Source organism: Oncorhynchus nerka, linkage group LG18 (assembly GCF_034236695.1).
Source record: "Oncorhynchus nerka isolate Pitt River linkage group LG18, Oner_Uvic_2.0, whole genome shotgun sequence".
NCBI lineage: Eukaryota > Metazoa > Chordata > Actinopteri > Salmoniformes > Salmonidae > Oncorhynchus > Oncorhynchus nerka.
In genome coordinates, this window is record NC_088413.1 from 57,604,940 (window position 1) to 57,629,445 (window position 24,506).

General features: G+C 46.5%; 1 protein-coding gene and 1 long non-coding RNA gene across 7 annotated transcripts in view; both read right to left on the reverse strand.

Annotated features, from left to right (window-relative positions):
• LOC115146197 (60 kDa lysophospholipase-like) overlaps positions 1 to 7,804 on the reverse strand; it is a 60,483-nt gene extending 52,679 nt beyond the window's left edge. For 4 of the 6 annotated variants that reach the window (XR_010459761.1, XM_029688124.2, XM_065004217.1 and 1 more), the window contains exon 1: positions 7,508 to 7,803. Coding sequence is in view for 5 of the 6 variants with exons in the window: in XM_029688124.2 (XP_029543984.1) it covers positions 7,508 to 7,775 (268 nt within the window). In the remaining variant the exon portion in view is untranslated. Of the gene's footprint in view, positions 1 to 7,507 lie in introns of all 6 variants that reach the window. The other 2 variants (XM_065004218.1, XM_065004216.1) reach the window with 2 other exon arrangements.
• Positions 2,765 to 6,751, reverse strand: LOC135561900 (uncharacterized). The gene is made up of 3 exons (XR_010459762.1): positions 4,738 to 6,751; positions 4,532 to 4,648; positions 2,765 to 4,406 (listed from the first exon to the last, which is right to left on the reverse strand). It is a non-coding gene; the product is annotated as an uncharacterized LOC135561900 (long non-coding RNA).
• Positions 7,805 to 24,506: the final 16,702 nt, after the last annotated feature.

The following is a 24,506-nucleotide window of genomic DNA, read 5'->3' on the forward strand; positions in this document are numbered from 1 at the left end:
CGACCTGCCCCAGGAATTAAAGGGACAGTTCGGCACCCGCAGCATAGAGACCCAGACCTAAGGGAGGCCATGAGGAAGGTGAAGGTGATCGACGGGAGGAACGTCGATGGATCAGGTGAGCCCCTCTTCCTTACTATGCAATCAGGCGGGGTCTCTTATACTGGGTCGTACGACGAAGGGGGAAAACCAGGAATTACTAATGGTGCCTAGGCCATACAGAGATACAGTTCTACAGTTAGCCCATTCCCACGTCCTAGGAGGACACCTGGCACGAGACAAGACTATTGACAGAATCATGCAGAGATTCTATTGGCCCCGGGTCACCCGGGATGTGGCCAGGTATTGTAGGACGTGTGATCAATGTCAACGTACAGCCCCACGGCCACACCTACGTAACCCTTTGATTCCTCTCCCCATCATAGAGACTCCCTTTGAACGCATAGCTATGGACCTCGTAGGACCCCTCCCAAAATCCGCCAGAGGACACGAGTACATCCTAGTGGTTATAGATTACGCTACCAAGTTCCCGGAGGCCATACCCCTGCGTAACATGTCGTCAAAGGGAATTGCCAAGGAGTTATTCCTGATGTTCTCTCGTGTGGGCCTCCCCAAGACTATCTTGACTGATCAAGGAACCCCGTTCATGTCCCGGTTGATGAAGGACTTGTGTCGGTTATATCAGGTTCAACAGATACGTACAAGCATATTCCACCCTCAAACAGACGGGTTGTGTGAACGCTTGAACAAAACGATAAAAAGCATGTTGAGAAGGGTGGTGTCCCGAGATGGGAAAACTGGGACATGCTTCTCCCACACTTAATGTTTGCCCTGCGAGAAGTACCCCAGGCATCCACTGGATTCTCTCCGTTTGAATTGCTCTATGGCAGACCCTGTCGAGGAATCCTCGACTTAGCCAAGGAGACCTGGGAGACCCAACCATGCCCCTTTCGATCCACAATAGAACACGTTACCCTGATGAGAGACCGCCTGTCAGCAGTGTGGCCCATAGTCAAGGAGCATATGGAGAAGGCCCAAAGGACCCAAGGCCGGGCCTATGATAAGTCTGCGACCCCCGTGAGTTCACCGTGGGAGAGAAAGTGATGGTGCTTGTGCCCACGGCCGAACATCGCTTGCTGGCGCAGTGGAGGGGGCCCTACGAGGTAATGAAAAGGGTCTCACCGGTCAATTACCTCATCAAGCAACCTGACAGGAGGAAGAAGGTCCAAATCTATCACATAAACCTGCTGAAGACATACCATGGACGAGAGGAGGAGGTGGCTTTGATGGCCCTGGAGGGCAAAGGAAAAGAGGAGGCTCTACCACAGGTGCGCCGTGGCCAAACTCTCCTACCGGAGCAGTCAAGACAGCTAGACAAGCTGATTATGAACTTCGGTCGAATATTCTCTCCATTCCCAGGACAAACAGATGTCCTGTTCCACCATATCCACACTGAACCCGGCAAGAAGGTGCATATCCGCCCTTACAGGATTCCTGAGGCTCGCAGAGTCATCGCTAAGAAAGAGGTGAGGGAGATGTTGAGGATGGGCGTGATCGAGCCCTCGACGAGTGAGTGGTCCAGTCCCATAGTCCTGGTCCCCAAATCCGATGGTAGTATGAGACTCTGCAACGACTTTAGGGGCGTGAATGCCATCTCTACATTCGATGCGTATCCCATGCCCCGCGTGGATGAACTCTTGGAGCGCTTAGGAAAGGCCAAGTTCATCACTACCCTGGATTTGACGAAGGGATATTGGCAAGTGCCGGTGGCTCCGGAGGATCGCCCAAAGACTGCCTTCGCCACTCCAGAGGGGCTTTTCCAGTATGTGAGGATGCCCTTCGGACTGCACGGTGCCGCTGCAACCTTCCAACGCCTCATGGATGCCATTCTACGGCCCCATCAAGAGTATGCAGCGGCGTACATAGACGATGTGGTCATCCACAGCGAGGACTGGGATAGTCACCTCCTGCGATTACGGGCGGTGCTCGTGAGTTTGGAAGCCACAGGGTTGACAGCCAATCCAAATAAATGCTGCCTGGGTTTGTCCGAAGCGGAATACCTGGGGTACACCGTGGGGAATGGGAAAATACGCCCACAGGCAGAGAAGACCAGGGCAATTCGTGACTGGCCTCGACCCCGGACCAAGCGAGACGTTCGGGCCTTCTTAGGGATAACAGGATATTATCGCCGTTTTATCCCGGGATATGCAACCATTGCCAACCCCTCACAAACCTCATCAGGAAAAACCTGCCAAACCAGGTAGAGTGGAAAGACGAGACGGAAGAGGCCTTTCAATTGTTAAAAGATGGCCTGTGTTCTGATCCCGTTCTACAGGCTCCGGACTTCTCACAAGAGTTCATTGTGCAGGTCGACGCCTCGGATACAGGGCTCGGGGCCGTACTAGCTCAGGGTAAAGGTGAAGCAGAGAAGCCGATTCTCTTCATTAGTAGGAAACTCAGCGATCGGGAACAGAGGTATGCGACCGTAGAGAAAGAGGCCTTAGCCATCAAGTGGGCCCTCGATTATCTCCGGTACTACCTACTGGGTCGGAGGTTTGCATTAGTTACTGACCATGCGCCCCTCACGTGGATGGCTGGTAAGAGAAACAATAACAACAGAATAGCCAGATGGTTTTTGTCTTTACAACCATTCTCTTTCCATGTCATCCACAGGGCCGGATCGAGGAACGGGAATGCAGACGCGCTGTCCCGACGCGACCAAGACGGGTGCCTGGCGCCCGACCCTCCGGTTCGGTCCTGGGGGAAGGTATGTGGACGGACCACTAGAGGGCAGGCTGGGCTCATGGATAGTTGCCCAACAGAGCCTGGGAGACAAGGTAACCAGAGTCAATTAAGCACAGCTGACGGTACTAATGAGATACTCTCCTTCCCCTATAAAAGAGAGAATGGAACCAGAAGAGAGAGGGGAAACTATCTCTGGAAGATGGCCACCGAGAGAGAGAAGCTGTGCTGAAAGAACCACTAAGACGGTGACAAAACCGTGATTTATGTTTGTTGTAGTTTAAAGATTATCCTATTGTGTTCTTGTTTCATCTGGAGAAGAAGATGTGTGTTTTTCCTTGGAAGATTTTTCATTGATTATGTTTGAATGTTTTTGTTGACAAAATACTCTCAATAGAGAACCGTGTTCAATCAGAAAAACCTTTTTCCTGACTCGTTTATTCCACCTTCCCGCTTTAGAGTGACGCCTAATTACTTGGTACGCTCACAATATATATATATTTTTTTAAATCACAGAATGTGACGTTAGCTACCACACAAGTTGTTTTCAGCTATTATCCAAAAACAAACTACAAAAACGCCATTCTTTACCCAATAGGCTGAACAGGTGTAATGAACGCTTGTAAAAAATGTCCATAACAAGCGTTCTAATCACCTGTAAATGTACACTGAACAGGTGCAATGAAAGCATGTAAAAATGCCCATAAGTGTTCACATCCAGAGACAACACTGTTGCAGGTGGGTATAATTTGTGTAATGTTCCAACAGGAATCTGTTTCAAAAACTTCGTAAACAACAAGGTTGCCAACAAACAACGCATACAAAGTTGTATAGCGGCAGAATAAGATACTGCAGTGGGCAATTTAATTACGTTTTTCACTCACCACGTTCATTCCGAAAAGGTCTGTCCTCACTCTGGGAACCTATGGACAAACGTTAAGAATAAACTACGTGGTGAGTTGATGACTATTCGGCAGCTAATTAGATAGGTGAATTGATCATGCTAATTTGTATGCAATGTTTGTTGGCATCCTTGTACTTCAAAGTTTTTGATACAGATTCCTGTTGGAACTTTTCACAAATTATACCCACTCCACTGTCGCTGCTCGACAACATCCGTCGGCCTGGCTGTGCCACATTGCTCTGGGGAACAGAAGACTGCAATTTGAACACAGACTAATCAGGTTAACTCAACCTTGAATGGGACAAAGCTGTAGCAAGAGAGGTTATTTCTGAAGCTGGTGATGGACATGAGGTACACTTTTTACATTCTGCCTTAATTACTACACTAAAAATAAAAGGTTCCTGGAATATCCTTTAGGGGTTCTTCAAATTAAAACTGTGGGGGAACCTATAAGTTCTTCGAAGAACCCCTCTTAATAGATCCTCGAAGAACCTTTAGGGGTTCATATCTGAACTACTTCCCTCCCCTATTATTATGCATAACAATAACACAATATTTTAGTTGTCAGTGTTCATTATGATTTAAGTGGCAAAGCAGAATAAAAATTCTAAAATGTGAGCCCCAAGTCCAATGGGTATGTCCTCTGGCGTGTTGATATTAATGTGTTGATGTTCCCCGCGTCCATAGCCAGAATGATTTTGCAGTGCATGGTGATTGAGCAGGTTTCCTGATATATTCATCAGAGGTGTAGGGAGGGTGAAATCTGAATCCCAAAAAAAGAGTAATTAATACAGATGTTTAACTAAACATACACACAAAAGTATTCATAACTTGGTTTTTGTAGTAACTGTTTATGGGAAAAAAACGTTACGGTTTTCATACACATACCTTGTCCATAATGTAGAGGCCTATGGGGTTTTCATTGAAGAGGCAAGGGAGGATGGTACATGTGATCTCCATAACATACCGATAGACATACCTTTGTATGCCTCCTCGTCTGTATACCTGCAGACAGACACAAAAGTGAGCAGTTCAGTCATCTGCACACAATGCAGCTATCCTTCAACATATTCCAAAAGCATACATATTCTTACCTCTTTGTTTATCCATTGACTTGTGTCCATTATCTGGTTTAGAAAGATTTGCACAAATATTTAAAGATAGATTGTATCATCACAAAACAATATCAATTTAGATCATATAAAAGGGAGAAGTCTTACCTTGAATTGAGGAGATCTTTACAGTTAAGTGCCTGCTGTCCTTTCAAATCCAAATGTTTCAGTTGGGCAGTTAGGTTACTGCAAGAACATCCACCAACTAAAGAGGTTCCTCGATAAACCCCACCTCCTATGGGGTTCTCAGAATAACCTTTTGGGGGCAATTTTCAGTGCCAAGAACCCTAAGGTTCTTCAAAGAACTTTGAGGATCTTAGAAGAACCCTTGTTGAACCCCTAATTTTTAGTGTAGACATCTGGTGGCGGGAGAAGGAAGAGTGCCTGTCAAACCAAGGGATGTTCATGCTACCAATGACAGGGTGCTGTAAAGTGCCAAAATGCAATTTACAGAGAAACCTATATCAAAATTGTAATGTTACTAATCTGCTGGATTTTATTATAAGCCTAAGAAAATATGATTCATAATAATATTGCACAAAATGTTTTTCCAAGTTAAAATGCAATGATACGTGAGACAGACTCACCAGAAGGATTAAGTCCATGCTAACACTATGGACGTTCCATTATTTGCCAGTAGATGGCGCACAATTACACAACGACACATTGTGTCCAGTAAGTGACTAACAGACATTGTCTATTAAACTCAGCTCACTCTTTTTTACCTATTTTGAATTCTAAAATCATTAGTTGTATTATGTACTGTCTTGAATTCCATGCAGGAATTCAATCTTCAGTGACATTGCTGTTAGTCTGGTTTCCATCTCTGTTCAGCTATTACATTACACTCCTTGCCACTCCTGTCATTTGCCAATGGATATGCAGGATACGAACATTCCAGCTAAACAATGGACATATAGCAATTAGCAAAATAACCCATTTTCATACGCGTCTAAAATCTGAATAAATGTGTGAACAGTAATATTTTACACATATGAACGTACCCATAAGCAATTTCTGATGAAAAAAAAACATGTGAAAAGTGTGTGGATATAGCATTTTGGAATTAAACTCATCAAATATACAATTGATATACACTGATGTACAAAACATTAGTAACACCTGCTACTTTCATGACAGACTGACCAGGTAAATTGAGGTGAAAGTTATGATCCCTTATTTATGTCACTTGTTAAATCCACTTCAATCAGTGTAGATGTGGACAAGACGGCTTAATAATCTTTCTTTAACCCACGGTAAAGTGGGCAAGACAAGTGCTTTTGAACGGGGTATGCCAGACGCACCGGTTTGAGTGTGTCAAGAACTGCAACTCTGCTGAGGTTTTCACACTCGAGTTTCCAACGTCAATCAAGAATGGTCTACCACCTAAACGACGTCCAGCCAACTATGGTAAACATGGGATGACCAGAGATGTTCTCTTGATAAGTGTGTGAATTGGATAACTTTCCTGTCCTGCTAAGCATATTCTAGACAGACAAAGGTTTGTGGTGAACACTATCACTTAGGTCAACTGTGACTGATTGGACAGTTAACCAGTACTGAAGCAAGCAATACCTTGTCTTGTACCCTTGACAAACATCATATTATGAAGCTGAGTCCTGCTGTTGCCTAATCTTGTACATCATAGCTAATTATTCATTAGTTGACCGTTAGCGCAGTACACATCCATCCACAGTATGTGTGTGTTCTCAAATACATCTTACAATGAGAGGAAGGAAGTGAGTTGGAAATGTAATCTTTACTAACCATGCATGGACAAGCATGACCATGATTTTCAAGGTGCAACCAATATATGTTGCAAGAAGTTCACATGACCTTTTACAGCAGGGTTCCCCTACTGGCAGCCCAAATGTGGCCTGTGGGTGGTTTTATTCCCCCCTATGTTTTCACAGAAAAACTCATAAATGTGTTAATGTAAAAACTGTAAAAACAACATCGAATCAGCTCAAGTGATTTTTATTTTGGAACTCTGTTCCCAAGTATTCTCACACAAGAGAAACATGTTGCTTTTTAAGCTTTATTTAACTAGGAAAGTCAGTTAAGAACACATTCTTATTTACAATGACGGCCTACCCCGGACAAACCCAGACTACGCTGGACCAATTGTGCGCCGCCCTATAAGGGACTCCCAATCACGGCTGGTTGTGATACAGCCTGGAATCGAACCAGGGTCTGTAGTGACGCCTCTAACACAGATGCTGTGCCTTAGACCGCTGTGCCAGTCAGGAGCAAATTATTTGTTAATATGTTCCGCCACCCGACCATCTGTGGCTGAAACTAGTTGATGATCCCTGATCTACAGGTAGATAATTACGCCTAAGTGTTTGCTTGTTACAATTTACAAAGCAAATGTAGCTTTGTAACCAACATTTGACAACTCACAAGACCCCTGCGTGCAGGAGTGTATTCATTACGTCTTGCATCCGAAAGAGTTTACCTTTTAAGAACCAAATGGAGCGAAACGGAGGGACCTACATGATTTTGACCAATATAAACTATTTTCCCTTTCAAAAGTTATGTTTGGAGTAAACTGTTTCTGTTGTAACAGACGAAACGTTTTGCTACAAAATCGGTGTAATGAATACACCCCAGGTCAACTGCTACTGTACCTAGCAAGTTTCCTCCAATGTGTTGCATCAACATGCGTCACAGCATCATTCAAATCAAATAAATGCACTTTGTTTGGGCAACAACAAATACACTTTAAAAGTCCCGGTCAAAAAGGCTTTACCGTTATTATGGTACATCATCCCGATAGTTCCTCCGGTGTTGATGACCAAGACTCGCGCTTCAGCACTGGGGCTCACGTCCAGAGACTCAACACTGTTGCTGCTCGACAACCTCCTCCGTCGGCCAGGCTGTACCACATTGCTCCGGTAAACAGAAGTATGCGACTTGAACACAGACTGACTCAACCTTGAATGGGACAAAGCTCTAGCGAGAGAGGTCATTTCTGAAGCTGGAGACGGACATGAGATAGACTTTTTACATTCCGCCATAATGACTAGACAACTGATGGCGGGGGAAGAGTGCAAGTCAAACCAAGGGATGTTCTTAAAGTGACAGACCACTACCAATGACAGGTTGTTGTGAAGTGACAAAACGCAATTTACAGAGAAACTAAGCTATATCAGAACTGTAATGTTACTAATCTGCTTGATTTTATTATAAACCTAAGTAAATATAATGAATCACAATGATGATATTGCCGTAAATGGTTTTCCAAGTTAAAACAATGTACATACAATGCAATTATAAGACTGATACTCACCAGAAGGAAGAAGTCCATAATGTAGTGTAGAGGACGTACGTTAATGGGTTTTGAGTTTTTCGTCAATAGCCTCCAAGGATAATTTCAAGAGTAGCGTCTTCAACCAATAGGAAAAAATGGTAGAAGTTGTTGGCAAAAACACCATGATCACGTGGGAGTAATTAACCCTTGTTAAGGTGTTAAGGTTTTTGTTTTCTCACCCAATGTTCGCCGGTCTGATGGACCCACAACATTATTGGGTTTTTAAAACAATACAGCCATAACAATTTACATACAAATATTTCAAACTTAATACTTAAATGGTGACTTATTTGGGGGTTGCTGGATCGAATCCCCGAGCTGACAAGATAGAAATCTGTCGTTCTGCCCCTGAACAAGGCAGCATCATTCCGTCATTGTTAATAAGAAGAATAAGAATTTGTTCTTAACTGACATACCTAGTTAAATAAAGGTTCAATCAAAAATAATGATCCAATTTCAAGCAGCATACATGGTTAATATTTGCCATTTACCTCTGCTAGATCACATTTATCAATAAAAACGCTATTTGTTTGGATAAAATGTGATTTTTGTCAAAATGAATCAATTATATTCAAGACATGGGTGGAATAAATCATGTTTATCTTGAACAAATATAAATGAAACAAGGTTTTCATCACTATTGACATTTATTGCTTTGAACTGAATAAATTGAATGCCAGATTTTGCATACAGTATTTTATGGAAATAATAAATGAGCCCCATTTAACACAAATTAAGGCCTGTCTACACACCACATTAGGGACAGTTTTACTGTGTGCGTGTTGCAAATGTATTTCTTGCAGTTGATGCATGTGTACTGTGTCTTCCTGTCCTTCTTGGGTCCACACACATCTCAGCGCTTCTTGTTACTACTGGCTGTAATCTAGAATGATGAAAACACTTAGTTCAGGAATTTTACTAACATCTCACTCACTCACATATATAGTTACAGCAGGCCAAGGTAGGAGAGTCAGACACACACACGCATGCAACAATATCACTCACACTTACTTCGGGAATTGGAGTAGTTGGTTCTGTGGGTCGGGTGGATGGGGCACCAGCATCCTCCTCATGATGGATGCAGAAGCTGGGGTCATTGCGAGCTCACAGAACAAGGCTCCGGGCAGCCGAGCGGAAATGGAGGAAATCTCGCCTCCCTGCGGACCTGGCATCCTTTCACTCCCTCCTCTCTACATTTTCCTCTTCTGTCTCTGCTGCTAAAGCCACTTTCTTCCACTCTAAATTCCAAGCATCTGCCTCTAACCCTAGGAAGCTCTTTGCCACCTTCTCCTCCCTCCTGAATCCCCCCCCCCCCCTCCTCCCTCTCTGCAGATGACTTAAAAAACCATTTTGAAAAGAAGGTCGACGACATCCGATCCTCGTTTGCTAAGTCAAACGACACCGCTGGTTCTGCTCACACTGCCCTACCCTGTGCTCTGACCTCTTTCTCCCTCTCTCTCCAGATGAAATCTCGCGTCTTGTGACGGCCGGCCGCCCAACAACCTGCCCGCTTGACCCTATCCCCTCCTCTCTTCTCCAGACCATTTCCAGAGACCTTCTCCCTTACCTCACCTCGCTCATCAACTCATCCCTGACCGCTGGCTACGTCCCTTCCGTCTTCAAGAGAGCGAGAGTTGCACCCCTTCTGAAAAAACCTACACTCGATCCCTCCGATGTCAACAACTACAGACCAGTATCCCTTCTTTCTTTTCTCTCCAAAACTCTTGAACGTGCCGTCCTTGGCCAGCTCTCCCGCTATCTCTCTCAGAATGACCTTCTTGATCCAAATCAGTCAGGTTTCAAGACTAGTCATTCAACTGAGACTGCTCTTCTCTATCACGGAGGCGCTCCGCACTGCTAAAGCTAACTCTCTCTCTCCTCTGCTCTCATCCTTCTAGACCTATCGGCTGCCTTCGATACTGTGAACCATCAGATCCTCCTCTCCACCCTCTCCGAGTTGGGCATCTCTGGCGTGGCCCACGCTTGGATGGCGTCCTACCTGACAGGTCGCTCCTACCAGGTGGCGTGGCGAGAATCTGTCTCCTCACCACGCGCTCTCACCACTGGCGTCCCCCAGGGCTCTGTTCTAGGCCCTCTCCTATTCTCGCTATACACCAAGTCACTTGGCTCTGTCATAACCTCACATGGTCTCTCCTATCATTGCTATGCAGACGACACACAATTAATCTTCTCCTTTCCCCCTTCTGATGACCAGGTGGCGAATCGCATCTCTGCATGTCTGGCAGACATATCAGTGTGGATGACGGATCACCACCTCAAGCTGAACCTCGGCAAGACGGAGCTGCTCTTCCTCCCGGGGAAGGACTGCCCGTTCCATGATCTCGCCATCACGGTTGACAACCCCATTGTGTCCTCCTCCCAGAGCGCTAAGAACCTTGGCGTGATCCTGGACAACACCCTGTCGTTCTCAGCTAACATCAAGGCGGTGGCCCGTTCCTGTAGGTTCATGCTCTACAACATCCGCAGAGTACGACCCTGCCTCACACAGGAAGCGGCGCAGGTCCTAATCCAGGCACTTGTCATCTCCCGTCTGGATTACTGCAACTCGCTGTTGGCTGGGCTCCCTGCCTGTGCCATTAAACCCCTACAACTCATCCAGAACGCCGCAGCCCGTCTGGTGTTCAACCTTCCCAAGTTCTCTCACGTCACCCCGCTCCTCCGCTCCCTCCACTGGCTTCCAGTTGAAGCTCGCATCCACTACAAGACCATGGTGCTTGCCTACGGAGCTGTGAGGGAACGGCACCTCAGTACCTCCAGGCTCTGATCAGGCCCTACACCCAAACAAGGGCACTGCGTTCATCCACCTCTGGCCTGCTCGCCTCCCTACCACTGAGGAAGTTCAGTTCCCGCTCAGCCCAGTCAAAACTGTTCGCTGCTCTGGCCCCCCAATGGTGGAACAAACTCCCTCACGACGGCAGGACAGCGGAGTCAATCACCACCTTCCGGAGACACCTGAAACCCCACCTCTTTAAGGAATACCTAGGATAGGATAAAGTAATCCTTCTCACCCCCTCCCCTTAAAAGATTTAGATGCACTATTGTAAAGTGGCTGTTCCACTGGATGTCATAAGGTGAACGCACCAATTTGTAGGTCGCTCTGGATAAGAGCGTCTGCTAAATGACTTAAATGTAAATGTAAATGTAATGTCATTGGAATTCAGTCTTCAGCGAGATTGCTGTTAGCCTGGTTGCCATCTCTGTTCAGCTATTACATTACACTCCTTGCCACTCCTATCATTTGCCAATGGATATGCAGGATACGAACACTCCATTCCAGTTAAACAATGGACATATAGCAATAAGCAAAAATACACATTTTCATACACGTCTAAAATCTATGAATAAAAAATGTGAGAACAGTAATATTTTACACACACATGAACATACCCATAAGCAATGATTTCTGATTTTAAAAAACACAAATGTCAAAAATTTGTGGATATAGGGTTTCAGAATTAAACTCTTCAAATATACAGTGGATATACAATTGATATACACTGAGTGTATAAAACATTAGGAACAGCTGCTCTTTTCATGACATAGACTGGCTGGGTGAATTGAAGTGAAAGCTATGATCCATTATTGATGTCACTTGTTAAATCCACTTCAATCAGTGTAGATGAAGGGGAGGAGACAGGTAAAATAACTATTTTTTTATGTATTAAGTATCAAAATAAAGTATAAATCATTTCAAATTCCTTATATCTTGTTTTGTTTTTTTACAGATAGCCAGGGTAACACTCCAACACTCAGACATAATTTACAAACGAAGCATGTGAGTCCTCCAGATCAAAGGCAGTGGGGATGACCATGGATGTTCTCTTGATAAGTGCTTGAATTTGATCATTTTCCTGTCCTGCTAATCATTCAAAATGTCCCTTTTGGGTGACAGGGAAAATGTATGGAGTAAAAAGTACATCATTTTCTTTACGAATGTAGTGAAGTAAAAGTAAAAGTTGTTCTAAAATAAAGTACAGATACCCGAAAAAAACAACTTAGTACTTAGTAAAACAAAAGTGTCATGTATTGTCATATTATGTCTTGTTCCTGTTCTTTCTCTTCACTCCGTCTCCCCCTGCTGGTCGTATTAGGTTACCTTCTCTTCCTTTCCTTCCCCCAGCTGTTCCTCATCTTCTCTAACTACCTCGTTCACCCTTTTCCCACCTGTTCCCTTTTTCCCTCTGATTAGGTCTCTATTTCTCTCTCTGTTCCTGCTTCTGTCTTTGTCAGATTCTCGTTTGAGTTTCTCATGCCAGAACCAAACTATCGTCTCGTTTGCTTCACCCTTGTCCCGTCCTGTCGGAATCTGCCTGATCATCTGATGCTACGTGTGATCAGGTACCTCTGTCCTCTACAACCCGTGCCTACCCAGAGAGACCAGCAGTCTGTCGCCGCTAACCCTGCTAATCTCCTCGGCTGCTAAGAAGGGGACTCTTCTGTAAATATCAGAAGGACTTTATGATTTATTTGTCGCCCTCTCTGCGGGTTGTCTATTTTGCCATTCTATACATTTGAAGAGGATCTATGTCTTCCCTGTGTTTTGACATTAACCTGTTGCTCCTACCCTCTACTTTTTTGAACATTTTGTTAAAAATCGCGCAACATTTCAGCGCCCTGCTACTCATGCCAGGAATATAGTACGTTCATATGGTTAGAATGTGTGGATAGGAAACCCTCGGACGTTTTTAAAACTGGTTAAATCACGACTGTGGCTATTACATAACGTGTGCGTTACATCGGAAAGCGCAGGAAAACCTGATCACAGAAAATGGAAATAAATATCCTTGCGCCACTTCAAGCAATTGTTAACAGTGAGCCGAATTAGATAAGACCGAGCATTCAACTCCCACAGCATCCCCATGTTGTCTAGAGTCTTGTGAATTGAATCCTCTTTGATTCTTGGTTGAACCGAAAGAGGGGCATGACTTACCTCCGGTCTCCGCCCAGATCATTCCGGAAGAGCTCTCTCCTGAAATTTTTTCCAAGACCACAGCTAATGATATTTACATCGCCTACGGATGATTTTTATCGCTTATTAACGTTTACTAATACCTAAAGTAGCATTACAAACGTATTTCAAGTGTTTTGTGAAAGTTTATCGTCTACTTTTTGAATTTTAAAAAAATGACGTTACGTTGTGAAATCGCTGTTTTTTTCGTTTATCACACAGTCTACATATAACGATATCTTGGCTTTATATGGCCCGATTTAATCGAAATAAAGACCCAATAGTGTTTATGGGACATCTAGGAGTGCCAACAAAGAAGATGGTGAAAGGTAATGACTGTTTTCTATTTTATTGTGCGGTTTGTGTAACGCCGAAATGCTAATTATTTTGTTTACGTCCCCTGCTGTGCTTTTCTGTTGTAGTGTATTGGTGCATGCTATCAGATAATAGCTTCTCATGCTGTCGCCGAAAAGCATTTTAAAAATCTGACTTGTTGCCTGGATTCACAACGAGTGTAGCTTTAATTTGATACCCTGCATGTGTATTTTAATGAACTTTTGAGTTTTAACTAATACTATTAGCATTTAGCGTAGCACATTTGCATTTCCAGAGCTCTAGTTGGGACGCAAGCGTCCCAACTAGAGGCAAGAGGTTAAAGGACTCTGTTTTTGTTAAACCGCTTTTGGGTCCTCACTCACCTGCATAACAGAAGAATCTGACCAAGAATGGACCCAGCGACTTCGGATCCTCTCCACTCAGCCGTCGAGATCCAGGGAGCGATGCTAGGCAGACACGAGCAGGAATTGTCTGCTGCTCGACATGCCGTTGAGACCCTGGCCGCCCAAGTCTCCGACCTCACAAAACAGATTCACCATCTCCGCCTCGATCCACCGGCCACTTCCAGGGCTTCCGAATCTCCGGAGCCCAGAATCAATAACCCACCGTGTTACTCTGGGGAGCCCACTGAATGCCGCTCGTTCCTCACCCAGTGTGATATTGTGTTTTCTCTCCAGCCCAACACTTACTCCAGGAGCACAGCTCGTATCGCCTACGTCATATCTCTCCTTACTGGACGAGCTCGTGAGTGGGGCACGGCAATCTGGGAGGCGAGGGCTGAGTGTACTAACCAGTATCAGGACTTTAAGGAGGAGATGATACGGGTTTTTGATCGTTCTGTTTTTGGAGAGGAAGCTTCCAGGGTCCTGTCTTCCCTATGTCAAGGTAATCGATCCATAACAGATTACTCTATTGAGTTTCGCACTCTTGCTGCCTCCAGTGACTGGAACGAGTCGGCTTTGCTCGCTCGTTTTCTGGAGGGTCTCCGCGCGGAGGTAAAGGATGAGATTCTCTCCCGGGAGGTTCCTTCCAGCGTGGATTCCTTGATTGAACTCGCTATTCGCATAGAGCGACGGGTTGATCTTCGTCACCGAGCTCGTGGAAAGGAGCTCGCGTTCTCCGTTGCCCCCCTCTCCGCATCACTACCATCTTCCTCCGCCGGCTCGGGTGCTGAGCCTATGCAGCTGGGGGGTATCCGCATCTCGACTAAGGAGAGGGAACGGAGAATCACCAACCACCTCTGTCTCTATTGCGGTTCCGCTGGTCATTTTGTCACTTCATGTCCAGTAAAAGCCAGAGCTCATCAGTAAGCGGAGGGCTACTGGTGAGCGCTACTACTCTGGTCTCTCCTTCAAGATCCTGCACTACCTTGTCGGTCCATCTACGCTGGACCGGTTCGTCAGCTTCCTGCAATGCCTTGATAGACTCTGGGGCGGAGGGCTGTTTTATGGACGAGACCTGGGCTCGGGAACATGACATTCCTCTCAGACAGTTAGGGGGAGCCCACGGCCTTGTTCGCTTTGGATGGTAGTTCTCTCCCCAGGATTCAGCGTGAAACGCTACCTTTAACCCTCACTGTCTCTGGTAATCATAGCGAAACCATTTCTTTTTTAATTTTTCGTTCACCTTTTACACCTGTTGTTTTGGGCCATCCCTGGCTAGTTTGTCATAATCCTTCTATTAATTGGTCTAGTAATTCTATCCTCTCCTGGAACGTCTCTTGTCATGTGAAATGTTTAATGTCTGCTATCCCTCCTGTTTCCTCTGTCTCTTCTTCACAGGAGGAGCCTGGTGATTTGACGGGGTGCCGGAGGAATATCACGATCTGCGCACGGTGTTCAGTCGGTCCAGGGCCACCTCTCTTCCTCCGCACCGGTCGTATGATTGTAGTATTGATCTCCTTCCCGGGAACCACTCCCCCCCGGGGTAGACTATACTCTCTGTCGGCTCCCGAACATAAGGCTCTCGAAGATTATTTGTCTGTAGCTCTCGACGCTGGTACCATAGTCCCCTCCTCCTCTCCCGCCGGACGGGGGTTTTTTTGTTAAAAAAGGACGGGTCCCTGCGCCCCTGCATAGATTATCGAGGGCTGAATGACATAACAGTTAAGAATTGTTATCCGCTTCCTCTTATGTCTTCAGCCTTCGAGATCCTGCAGGGAGCCAGGTTTTCACTAAGTTGGACCTTCGTAACGCTTACCATCTCGTGCGCATCAGGGAGGGGGACGAGTGGAAAACGGCGTTTAACACTCCGTTAGGGCACTTTGAATACCGGGTTCTTCCTTTCGGCCTCGCTAACGCTCCAGCTGTCTTTCAGGCATTAGTGAATGACGTCCTGAGAGACATGCTGAACATCTTTGTTTTCGTTTACCTTGACGATATCCTGATTTTTTTTCACCGTCACTCCAGATTCATGTTCAGCACGTTCGACGTGTCCTCCAGCGCCTTTTAGAGAATTGTCTTTATGTGAAGGCTGAGAAGTGCTCTTTTCATGCCTCCTCCGTCACATTTCTCGGTTCTGTTATTTCCGCTGAAGGCATTAAGATGCATCCCGCTAAGGTCCAAGCTGTCATCGATTGGCCCGCCCCTAAGTCACGCGTCGAGCTGCAGCGCTTTCTCGGCTTCGCGAATTTATATCGTTGTTTCATCCGTAATTTCGGTCAGGTGGCAGCTCCTCTCACAGCCCTTACTTCTGTCAAGACGTGCTTTAAGTGGTCCGTTTCCGCCCAGGGAGCTTTTGATCTCCTCAAGAATCGTTTTACATCCGCACCTATCCTTGTTACACCTGACGTCTCTAGACAGTTCGTTGTCGAGGTTGACGCGTCAGAGGTGGGCGTGGGAGCCATTCTTTCTCAGCGCTCCCTTTCTGACGACAAGGTCCACCCTTGCGCGTATTTTTCTCATCGCCTGTCACCGTTGGAACGTATGATGTGGGAAACCGCGAACTGCTCACCATCCGCTTAGCCCTAGGCGAATGGCGACAGTGGTTGGAGGGGGCTACCGTTCCTTTTGTCGTTTGGACTGACCATAGGAACCTTGAGTACATCCGTTCTGCCAAACGACTTAATGCGCGTCAGGCTCGTTGGGCGCTGTTTTTCGCTCGTTTCGAGTTCGTAATTTCTTATCGTCCGGGCTCTAAGAACACCAAGCCTGATGCTTTATCTCGTCTCTTCAGTTCTTCAGTAGCCTCCACCGACCCAGAGGGGATTCTCCCTGAGGGGCGTGTTGTCGGGTTGACTGTCTGGGGAATTGAGAGGCAGGTAAAGCAAGCACTCACTCACACTCCGTCGCCGCGCGCTTGTCCTAGGAACCTTCTTTTCGTTCCCGTTCCTACTCGTCTGGCCGTTCTTCAGTGGGCTCACTCTGCCAAGTTAGCCGGCCACCCCGGCGTTCGGGTACGCTTGCTTCCATTCGCCAGCGTTTTTGGTGGCCCACTCGGGAGCGTGACACGCGTCGTTTCGTGGCTGCTTGTTCGGTCTGCTCGCAGACTAAGTCCGGTAACTCCCCTCCTGCCGGCTGTCTCAGACCGCTTCCCATTCCCTCTCGACCGTGGTCTCACATCGCCTTAGACTTTATCACCGGACTGCCTTCGTCAGCGGGGAAGACTGTTATTCTTACGGTTGTCGATAGGTTCTCTAAGGCGGCTCATTTTATTCCCCTCGCTAAGCTCCCTTCTGCTAAAGAAACGGCACAAATCATCATCGAGAATGTTTTCAGAATTCATGGCCTTCCGTCAGACGTCGTTTCGGACAGGGGTCCGCAATTCACGTCTCAATTTTGGAGGGAGTTTTGCCGTTTGATTGGGGCTTCCGTCAGTCTCTCTTCCGGCTTTCACCCCCAGTCTAACGGTCAAGCAGAACGGGCCAATCAGACTATTGGTCGCATCTTACGCAGTCTTTCTTTTCGTAACCCTGCGTCTTGGTCAAAACAGCTCCCCTGGGCAGAATACGCCCACAACTCGCTTCCTTCGTCTGCGACCGGGCTATCTCCTTTTCAGAGTAGCCTCGGGTACCAGCCTTCGCTGTTCTCGTCTCAGCTCGCCGAGTCCAGCGTCCCCTCCACTCAGGCTTTTGTCCAACGTTGTGAGCGCACCTGGAAGAGGGTCAGGTCTGCACTTTGCCGTTATAGGGCGCAGACTGTGAGAGCCGCTAATAAGCGTAGAACTAAGAGTCCTAGATATTGTCGCGGTCAGAGAGTATGGCTCTCCACTCAAAACCTTCCCCTTAAGACAGCTTCTCGCAAGTTGACCCCGCGGTTCATTGGTCCGTTCCGTATTTCTCAGATCATTAATCCTGTCGCAGTGCGACTTCTTCTCCCGCGATATCTTCGTCGCGTCCACCCGGTCTTCCATGTCTCCTGTGTTAAGCCCGTTCTTCGCGCCCCGCTCGTCTTCCCCCATCCTTGTCGAGGGCGCACCTATCTACAGGGTCCGTAAGATTTTGGACATGCGTCCTCGGGGCCGTGGTCATCAGTACCTAGTGGATTGGGAGGGGTACGGTCCTGAGGAAAGGAGTTGGGTTCCCTCTCGGGACGTGCTGGACCATTCGCTGATCGATGATTTCCTCCGTTGCCGCCAGGTTTCCTCCTCGAGTGCGCCAGGAGGCGCTCGGTGAGTGGGGGGGTACTGTCATGTATTGTCATATTATGTCTTGTTCCTGTTCTTTCTCTTCACTCCGTCTCCCCCTGCTGGTCGTATTAGGTTACCTTCTCTTCCTTTCCTTCCCCCAGCTGTTCCTCATCTTCTCTAACTACCTCGTTCACCCTTTTCCCACCTGTTCCCTTTTTCCCTCTGATTAGGTCTCTATTTCTCTCTCTGTTCCTGCTTCTGTCTTTGTCAGATTCTCGTTTGAGTTTCTCATGCCAGAACCAAACTATCGTCTCGTTTGCTTCACCCTTGTCCCGTCCTGTCGGAATCTGCCTGATCATCTGATGCTACGTGTGATCAGGTACCTCTGTCCTCTACAACCCGCGCCTACCCAGAGAGACCAGCAGTCTGTCGCCGCTAACCCTGCTATTCTCCTCGGCTGCTAAGAAGGGGACTCTTCTGTAAATATCAGAAGGACTTTATGATTTATTTGTCGCCCTCTCTGCGGGTTGTCTATTTTGCCATTCTATACATTTGAAGAGGATCTATGTCTTCCCTGTGTTTTGACATTAAAGGACTCTGTTTTTGTTAAACCGCTTTTGGGTCCTCACTCACCTGCATAACAAAAAGTAGTACTTTAAAGTACTTTACACCACTGAACATGGGCCAGCATCCCTGTGGAATGCTTTCAACACCTTGCAGAGTCCATGAATAGACTTATGTCTTCAGTAGGTCCTATGAGTGTAGTCTGGCCCAGGGGTGCAAAGGTGAACGGCAAGGCACTGGAGTGATGACCGCCCTTGCCATCTCCCCACGGGGACTCTCTGCCACTATTACGGGGGCTGAGAGTTTCTCTCTCTCTCCAAAGACTGGGGTTGAAAAGATGGGCAGATTAAAGTTCCAGTGTTGTATCGCAAATGTAATTATCTTTGTAAGGGTGTGTGGATGAAAGCTCCTGATTCAGCTGATCTTTTCCTCAAACTCATTCTAGACTGGCAAAGGTTTGTGGTGAACACTATCATTTAGGTCAACTGTGACTGATTGGACAGTTAACCAGTACTAAAACAAACAATACCTTTGGTTGTCTTGTACCCATAACATAATGTTATGAAGCTGAGTCCTGCTGTTGCCTAATCTTCTACATCATAGCTATTTATTCATTAGTTGACCGTTAGGGCAGTACACATCCATCCACAGTGTGTGTATGTTCTCAACTCCATCTTACAATGGGAGGAAGGAAGTGAGTTGAAAATGTAATCTTCACTAACCATGCATGGACAAACATGACCATGATTTTCAAGGTGCAACCAATATATGTTGCAAGAAGTTCACATGATCTGCTACAGCAGGGTTCCCCTACTGGCAGCCCACATTTGGCCTGTACTTGGTTTTATTCCCCACTACTTTTTTTGAGCTAAATTAATATAAGTTGTATTTTTATTGTTGGATATCAACTGTAAAAACACCAGAAAATCAGCTCAAGTGACTTCAATTTTGGATCTCTGTTCAAGTATTCCCCTGCGTAATAGAGCCACTTGACCATACACAAAAAATAATAATAATAATAATTTCACCTTTATTTAACCAGGTAGGCTAGTTGAGAACAAGTTCTCATTTGCAACTGCGACCTGGCCAAGATAAAGCATAGCAGTGTGAACAGACAACACAGAGTTACACATGGAGTAAACAATTAACAAGTCAACACAGTAGGAAAAAAAAGGGGAGTCTATATACATTGTGTGCAAAAGGCATGAGGAGGTAGGCGAATAATTACAATTTTGCAGAGTAACACTGGAGTGATAAATGATCAGATGGTAATGTACAGGTAGAGATATTGGTGTTCAAAAGAGCAGAAAAGTAAATAAATAAAAATAGTATGGGGATGAGGTAGGTAAAAATGGGTGGGCTATTTACCGATAGACTATGTACAGCTGCAGCGATCGGTTAGCTGCTCAGATAGCAGATGTTTGAAGTTGGTGAGGGAGATAAAAGTCTCCAACTTCAGCGATTTTTGCAATTCGTTCCAGTCACAGGCAGCAGAGAACTGGAACGAAAGGCGGCCAAATGAGGTGTTGGCTTTAGGGATGATCAGTGAGATGCACCTGCTGGAGCGCGTGTTACGGATGGGTGTTGCCATCGTGACCAGTGAACTGAGATAAGGCGGAGCTTTACCTAGCATGGACTTATAGATGACCTGGAGCCAGTGGGTCTGGCGACGAATATGTAGCGAGGGCCAGCCGATTAGAGCATACAAGTCGCAGTGGTGGGTGGTATAAGGTGCTTTAGTGACAAAACGGATGGCACTGTGATAAACTGCATCCAGTTTGCTGAGTAGAGTGTTGGAAGCAGTTTTGTAGATGACATCGCCAAAGTCGAGGATCGGTAGGATAGTCAGTTTTACTAGGGTAAGTTTGGCGGCGTGAGTGAAGGAGGCTTTGTTGCGGAATAGAAAGCCGACTCTTGATTTGATTTTCGATTGGAGATGTTTGATATGAGTCTGGAAGGAGAGTTTACAGTCTAGCCAGACACCTAGGTACTTATAGATGTCCACATATTCAAGGACATATCAGTGTGGATGACGGATCACCACCTCAAGCTGAACCTCGGCAAGACGGAGCTGCTCTTCCTCCCGGGGAAGGACTGCCCGTTCCATGATCTCGCCATCACGGTTGACAACTCCATTGTGTCCTCCTCCCAGAGCGCTAAGAACCTTGGCGTGATCCTGGACAACACCCTGTCGTTCTCAACTAACATCAAGGCGGTGGCCCGTTCCTGTAGGTTCATGCTCTACAACATCCGCAGAGTACGACCCTGCCTCACACAGGAAGCGGCGCAGGTCCTAATCCAGGCACTTGTCATCTCCCGTCTGGATTACTGCAACTCGCTGTTGGCTGGGCTCCCTGCCTGTGCCATTAAACCCCTACAACTCATCCAGAACGCCGCAGCCCGTCTGGTGTTCAACCTTCCCAAGTTCTCTCACGTCACCCCGCTCCTCCGCTCTCTCCACTGGCTTCCAGTTGAAGCTCGCATCCGCTACAAGACCATGGTGCTTGCCTACGGAGCTGTGAGGGGAATGGCACCTCAGTACCTCCAGGCTCTGATCAGGCCCTACACCCAAACAAGGGCACTGCGTTCATCCACCTCTGGCCTGCTCGCCTCCCTACCACTGAGGAAGTACAGTTCCTGCTCAGCCCAGTCAAAACTGTTCGCTGCTCTGGCCCCCAAATGGTGGAACAAACTCCCTCACGACGCCAGGACAGCGGAGTCAATCACCACCTTCCGGAGACACCTGAAACCCCACCTCTTTAAGGAATACCTAGGATAGGATAAAGTAATCCTTCTCCCCCCTTAAAAGATTTAGATGCACTACTGTTCCACTGGATGTCATAAGGTGAATGCACCAATTTGTAAGTCGCTCTGGATAAGAGCGTCTGCTAAATGACTTAAATGTAAATGTAAATGTAAGGTCGGAACCATCCAGGGTGGTGATGCAGGCAGCGAACGGTTGAAAAGCATGCATTTGGTTTTACTAGCGTTTAAGAGCAGTTGGAGGCCACGGAAGGAGTGTTGTATGGCATTGAAGCTCGTTTGGAGGTTAGATAGCACAGTGTCCAAAATTCATCCATGTTAGAAATGATTGTTTGTCAAACATTCATTCTGTTTGGGCTTCTTGTTATCAATTTGCAGTCTGCAAATTAGTAGTGATGTTTTCCCGCTCTCCGACCATCCGCGGCTGAATCAATGTGATGATCCTTGTTGAACAGGTAGATAATGACGTCTAAGTGTTTGCTTGTTACATTTTACAAAACAAGTGTAGCAGCAGTTTCATTTGACAACTGACGAGACGCGACCCCTGCATGCAAGGGGTGTATTCATTCATAATTGAAGGCTCTTCTTTTGTTATCATTTGGCTTTTTATTAGTTTCCATGGTTCTCATCTATAGTCCTGCCAGTGACTATATAAGTCTGGTACAAAAGTCAAGGTCTACATCAGATATATTAGAAACCAGAATGGTTTGACATGTAATTTTTTTTAGCAGTTCACAAATTGCCACTTCTGCCTCCCAATTGTGTCATTCTACTTTGCCCAAAAGCCCAAAATTGCCCAAAACCTGTTCTATTTAACTCCTTATTTATTTTTCTGCAGTATTTTTATCCTACCACTGCATGTATTGATATTTTCTTCCAGCTACTAAAACGTTGTCGTCATTGAATGGATGTTCCGTTATTTGCCAGCAGATGGCACACAATTACACATAATGTAATTACAAAGGACAATAACATTATGACACATTGTGTCCAGTGACTAACCGACGTTGTCCGTTAATTAAACTCAGATCACTCTTTTTACCTATTTTGAATTCTAAAATCTTTCGTTGCATTATGTATTATCTTGACTTTCATGCAGGAATTCAATCTTCAGTGAGATTGCTGTTAGCCTGGTTTCCATCTCTGTTCAGCTATTACATTCCACTCCTTGCCACCCCTGTCATTTGCAAATATATATGCAGGAAACGAACGTTCTATTCCAGATAAACAATGGATATATAGAAATTAGCAACAACAACAAAAACACATTTGCTTACACGTCTATTGGCCAACGTGCAATAATTGGAAAACAAAATTGATGATATACGATTAAAAACTGTAATATCTTATGTTTCAGAGTCGTGGCTGAGCAAGGACACAGATAATATAGAGTTGACAGGATTTTTCCATGCGTCAGCAGACAAGGGGCAGGGATGAGGTAGAGTACCTTATGATAAGCTGTAGACCACACTATCTACAAAGAGAGTCCTCATCTATATTATTCCTCGTAGACGTCTATTTACCACCACAAACCGATGCTGGCACTATAAGACCGCACTCAACAAGCTGTATAAGGCCATAAGGAAAAGAGGAAATGCTCATCCAGAAGTGGCACTCCGAGTGGCCGGGGACTTTAATGCAGGAACACTTAAATCTGTCTCATCTCATTTCTACCAGCATGTCACGTGCAACCAAAGGAGAGAAAAACTCTAGACCACCTTAACTCCACACGCAGAGACGCATACAACATTTAACATTTACATTTAAGTCATTTAGCAGACGCTCTTATCCAGAGCGACTTACAAATTGGTGCATTCACCTTATGACATCCAGTGGAACAGTAGTGCATCTAAATCTTTTAAGGGGGGGGGGGTGAGAGGGATTACTTTATCCTATCCTAGGTATTCCTTAAAGAGGTGGGGTTTCAGGTGTCTCCGGAAGGTGGTGATTGACTCCGCTGTCCTGGCGTCGTGAGGGAGTTTGTTCCACCATTGGGGGGCCAGAGCAGCGAACAGTTTTGACTGGGCTGAGCGGGAACTGTACTTCCTCAGTGGTAGGGAGGCGAGCAGGCCAGAGGTGGATGAACGCAGTGCCCTTGTTTGGGTGTAGGACCTGATCAGAGCCTGGAGGTACTGAGGTGCCGTTCCCCTCACAGCTCCAGGCAAGCACCATGGTCTTGTAGCGGATGCGAGCTTCAACTGGAAGCCAGTGGAGAGAGCGGAGGAGCGGGGTGACGTGAGAGAACTTGGGAAGGTTGAACACCAGACGGGCTGCGGCGTTCTGGATGAGTTGTAGGGGTTTAATGGCACAGGCAGGGAGCCCAGCCAACAGCGAGTTGCAGTAATCCAGACGGGAGATGACGAGTGCCTGGATTGGGCCTGCGCCGCTTCCTGTGTGAGGCAGGGTCGTACTCTGCGGATGTTGTAGAGCATGAACCTACAGGAACGAGCCACCGCCTTGATGTTAGTTGAGAACGACAGGGTGTTGTCCAGGATCACGCCAAGGTTCTTAGCGCTCTGGGAGGAGGACACAATGGAGTTGTCAACCGTGATGGCGAGATCATGGACGGGCAGTCCTTCCCCGGGAGGAAGAGCAGCTCCGTCTTGCCGAGGTTCAGCTTGAGGTGGTGATCCGTCATCCACACTGATATGTCTGCCAGACATGCAGAGATGCGATTCGCCACCTGATCATCAGAAGGGGGAAAGGAGAAGATTAATTGTGTGTCGTCTGCATAGCAATGATAGGAGAGACCATGTGAGGTTATGACAGAGCCAAGTGACTTGGTGTATAGCGAGAATAGGAGAGGGCCTAGAACAGAGCCCTGGGGACACCAGTGGTGAGAGCACGTGGTGTGGAGACGGATTCTCGCCACGCCACCTGGTAGGAGCGACCTGTCAGGTAGGACGCAATCCAGCGTGGGCCGCGCCGGAGATGCCCAACTCGGAGAGGGTGGAGAGGAGGATCTGATGGTTCACAGTATCGAAGGCAGCCGATAGGTCTAGAAGGATGAGAGCAGAGGAGAGAGAGTTAGCTTTAGCAGTGCGGAGCGCCTCCGTGATACAGAGAAGAGCAGTCTCAGTTGAATGACTAGTCTTGAAACCTGACTGATTTGGATCAAGAAGGTCATTCTGAGAGAGATAGCGGGAGAGCTGGCCAAGGACGGCACGTTCAAGAGTTTTGGAGAGAAAAGAAAGAAGGGATACTGGTCTGTAGTTGTTGACATCGGAGGGATCGAGTGTA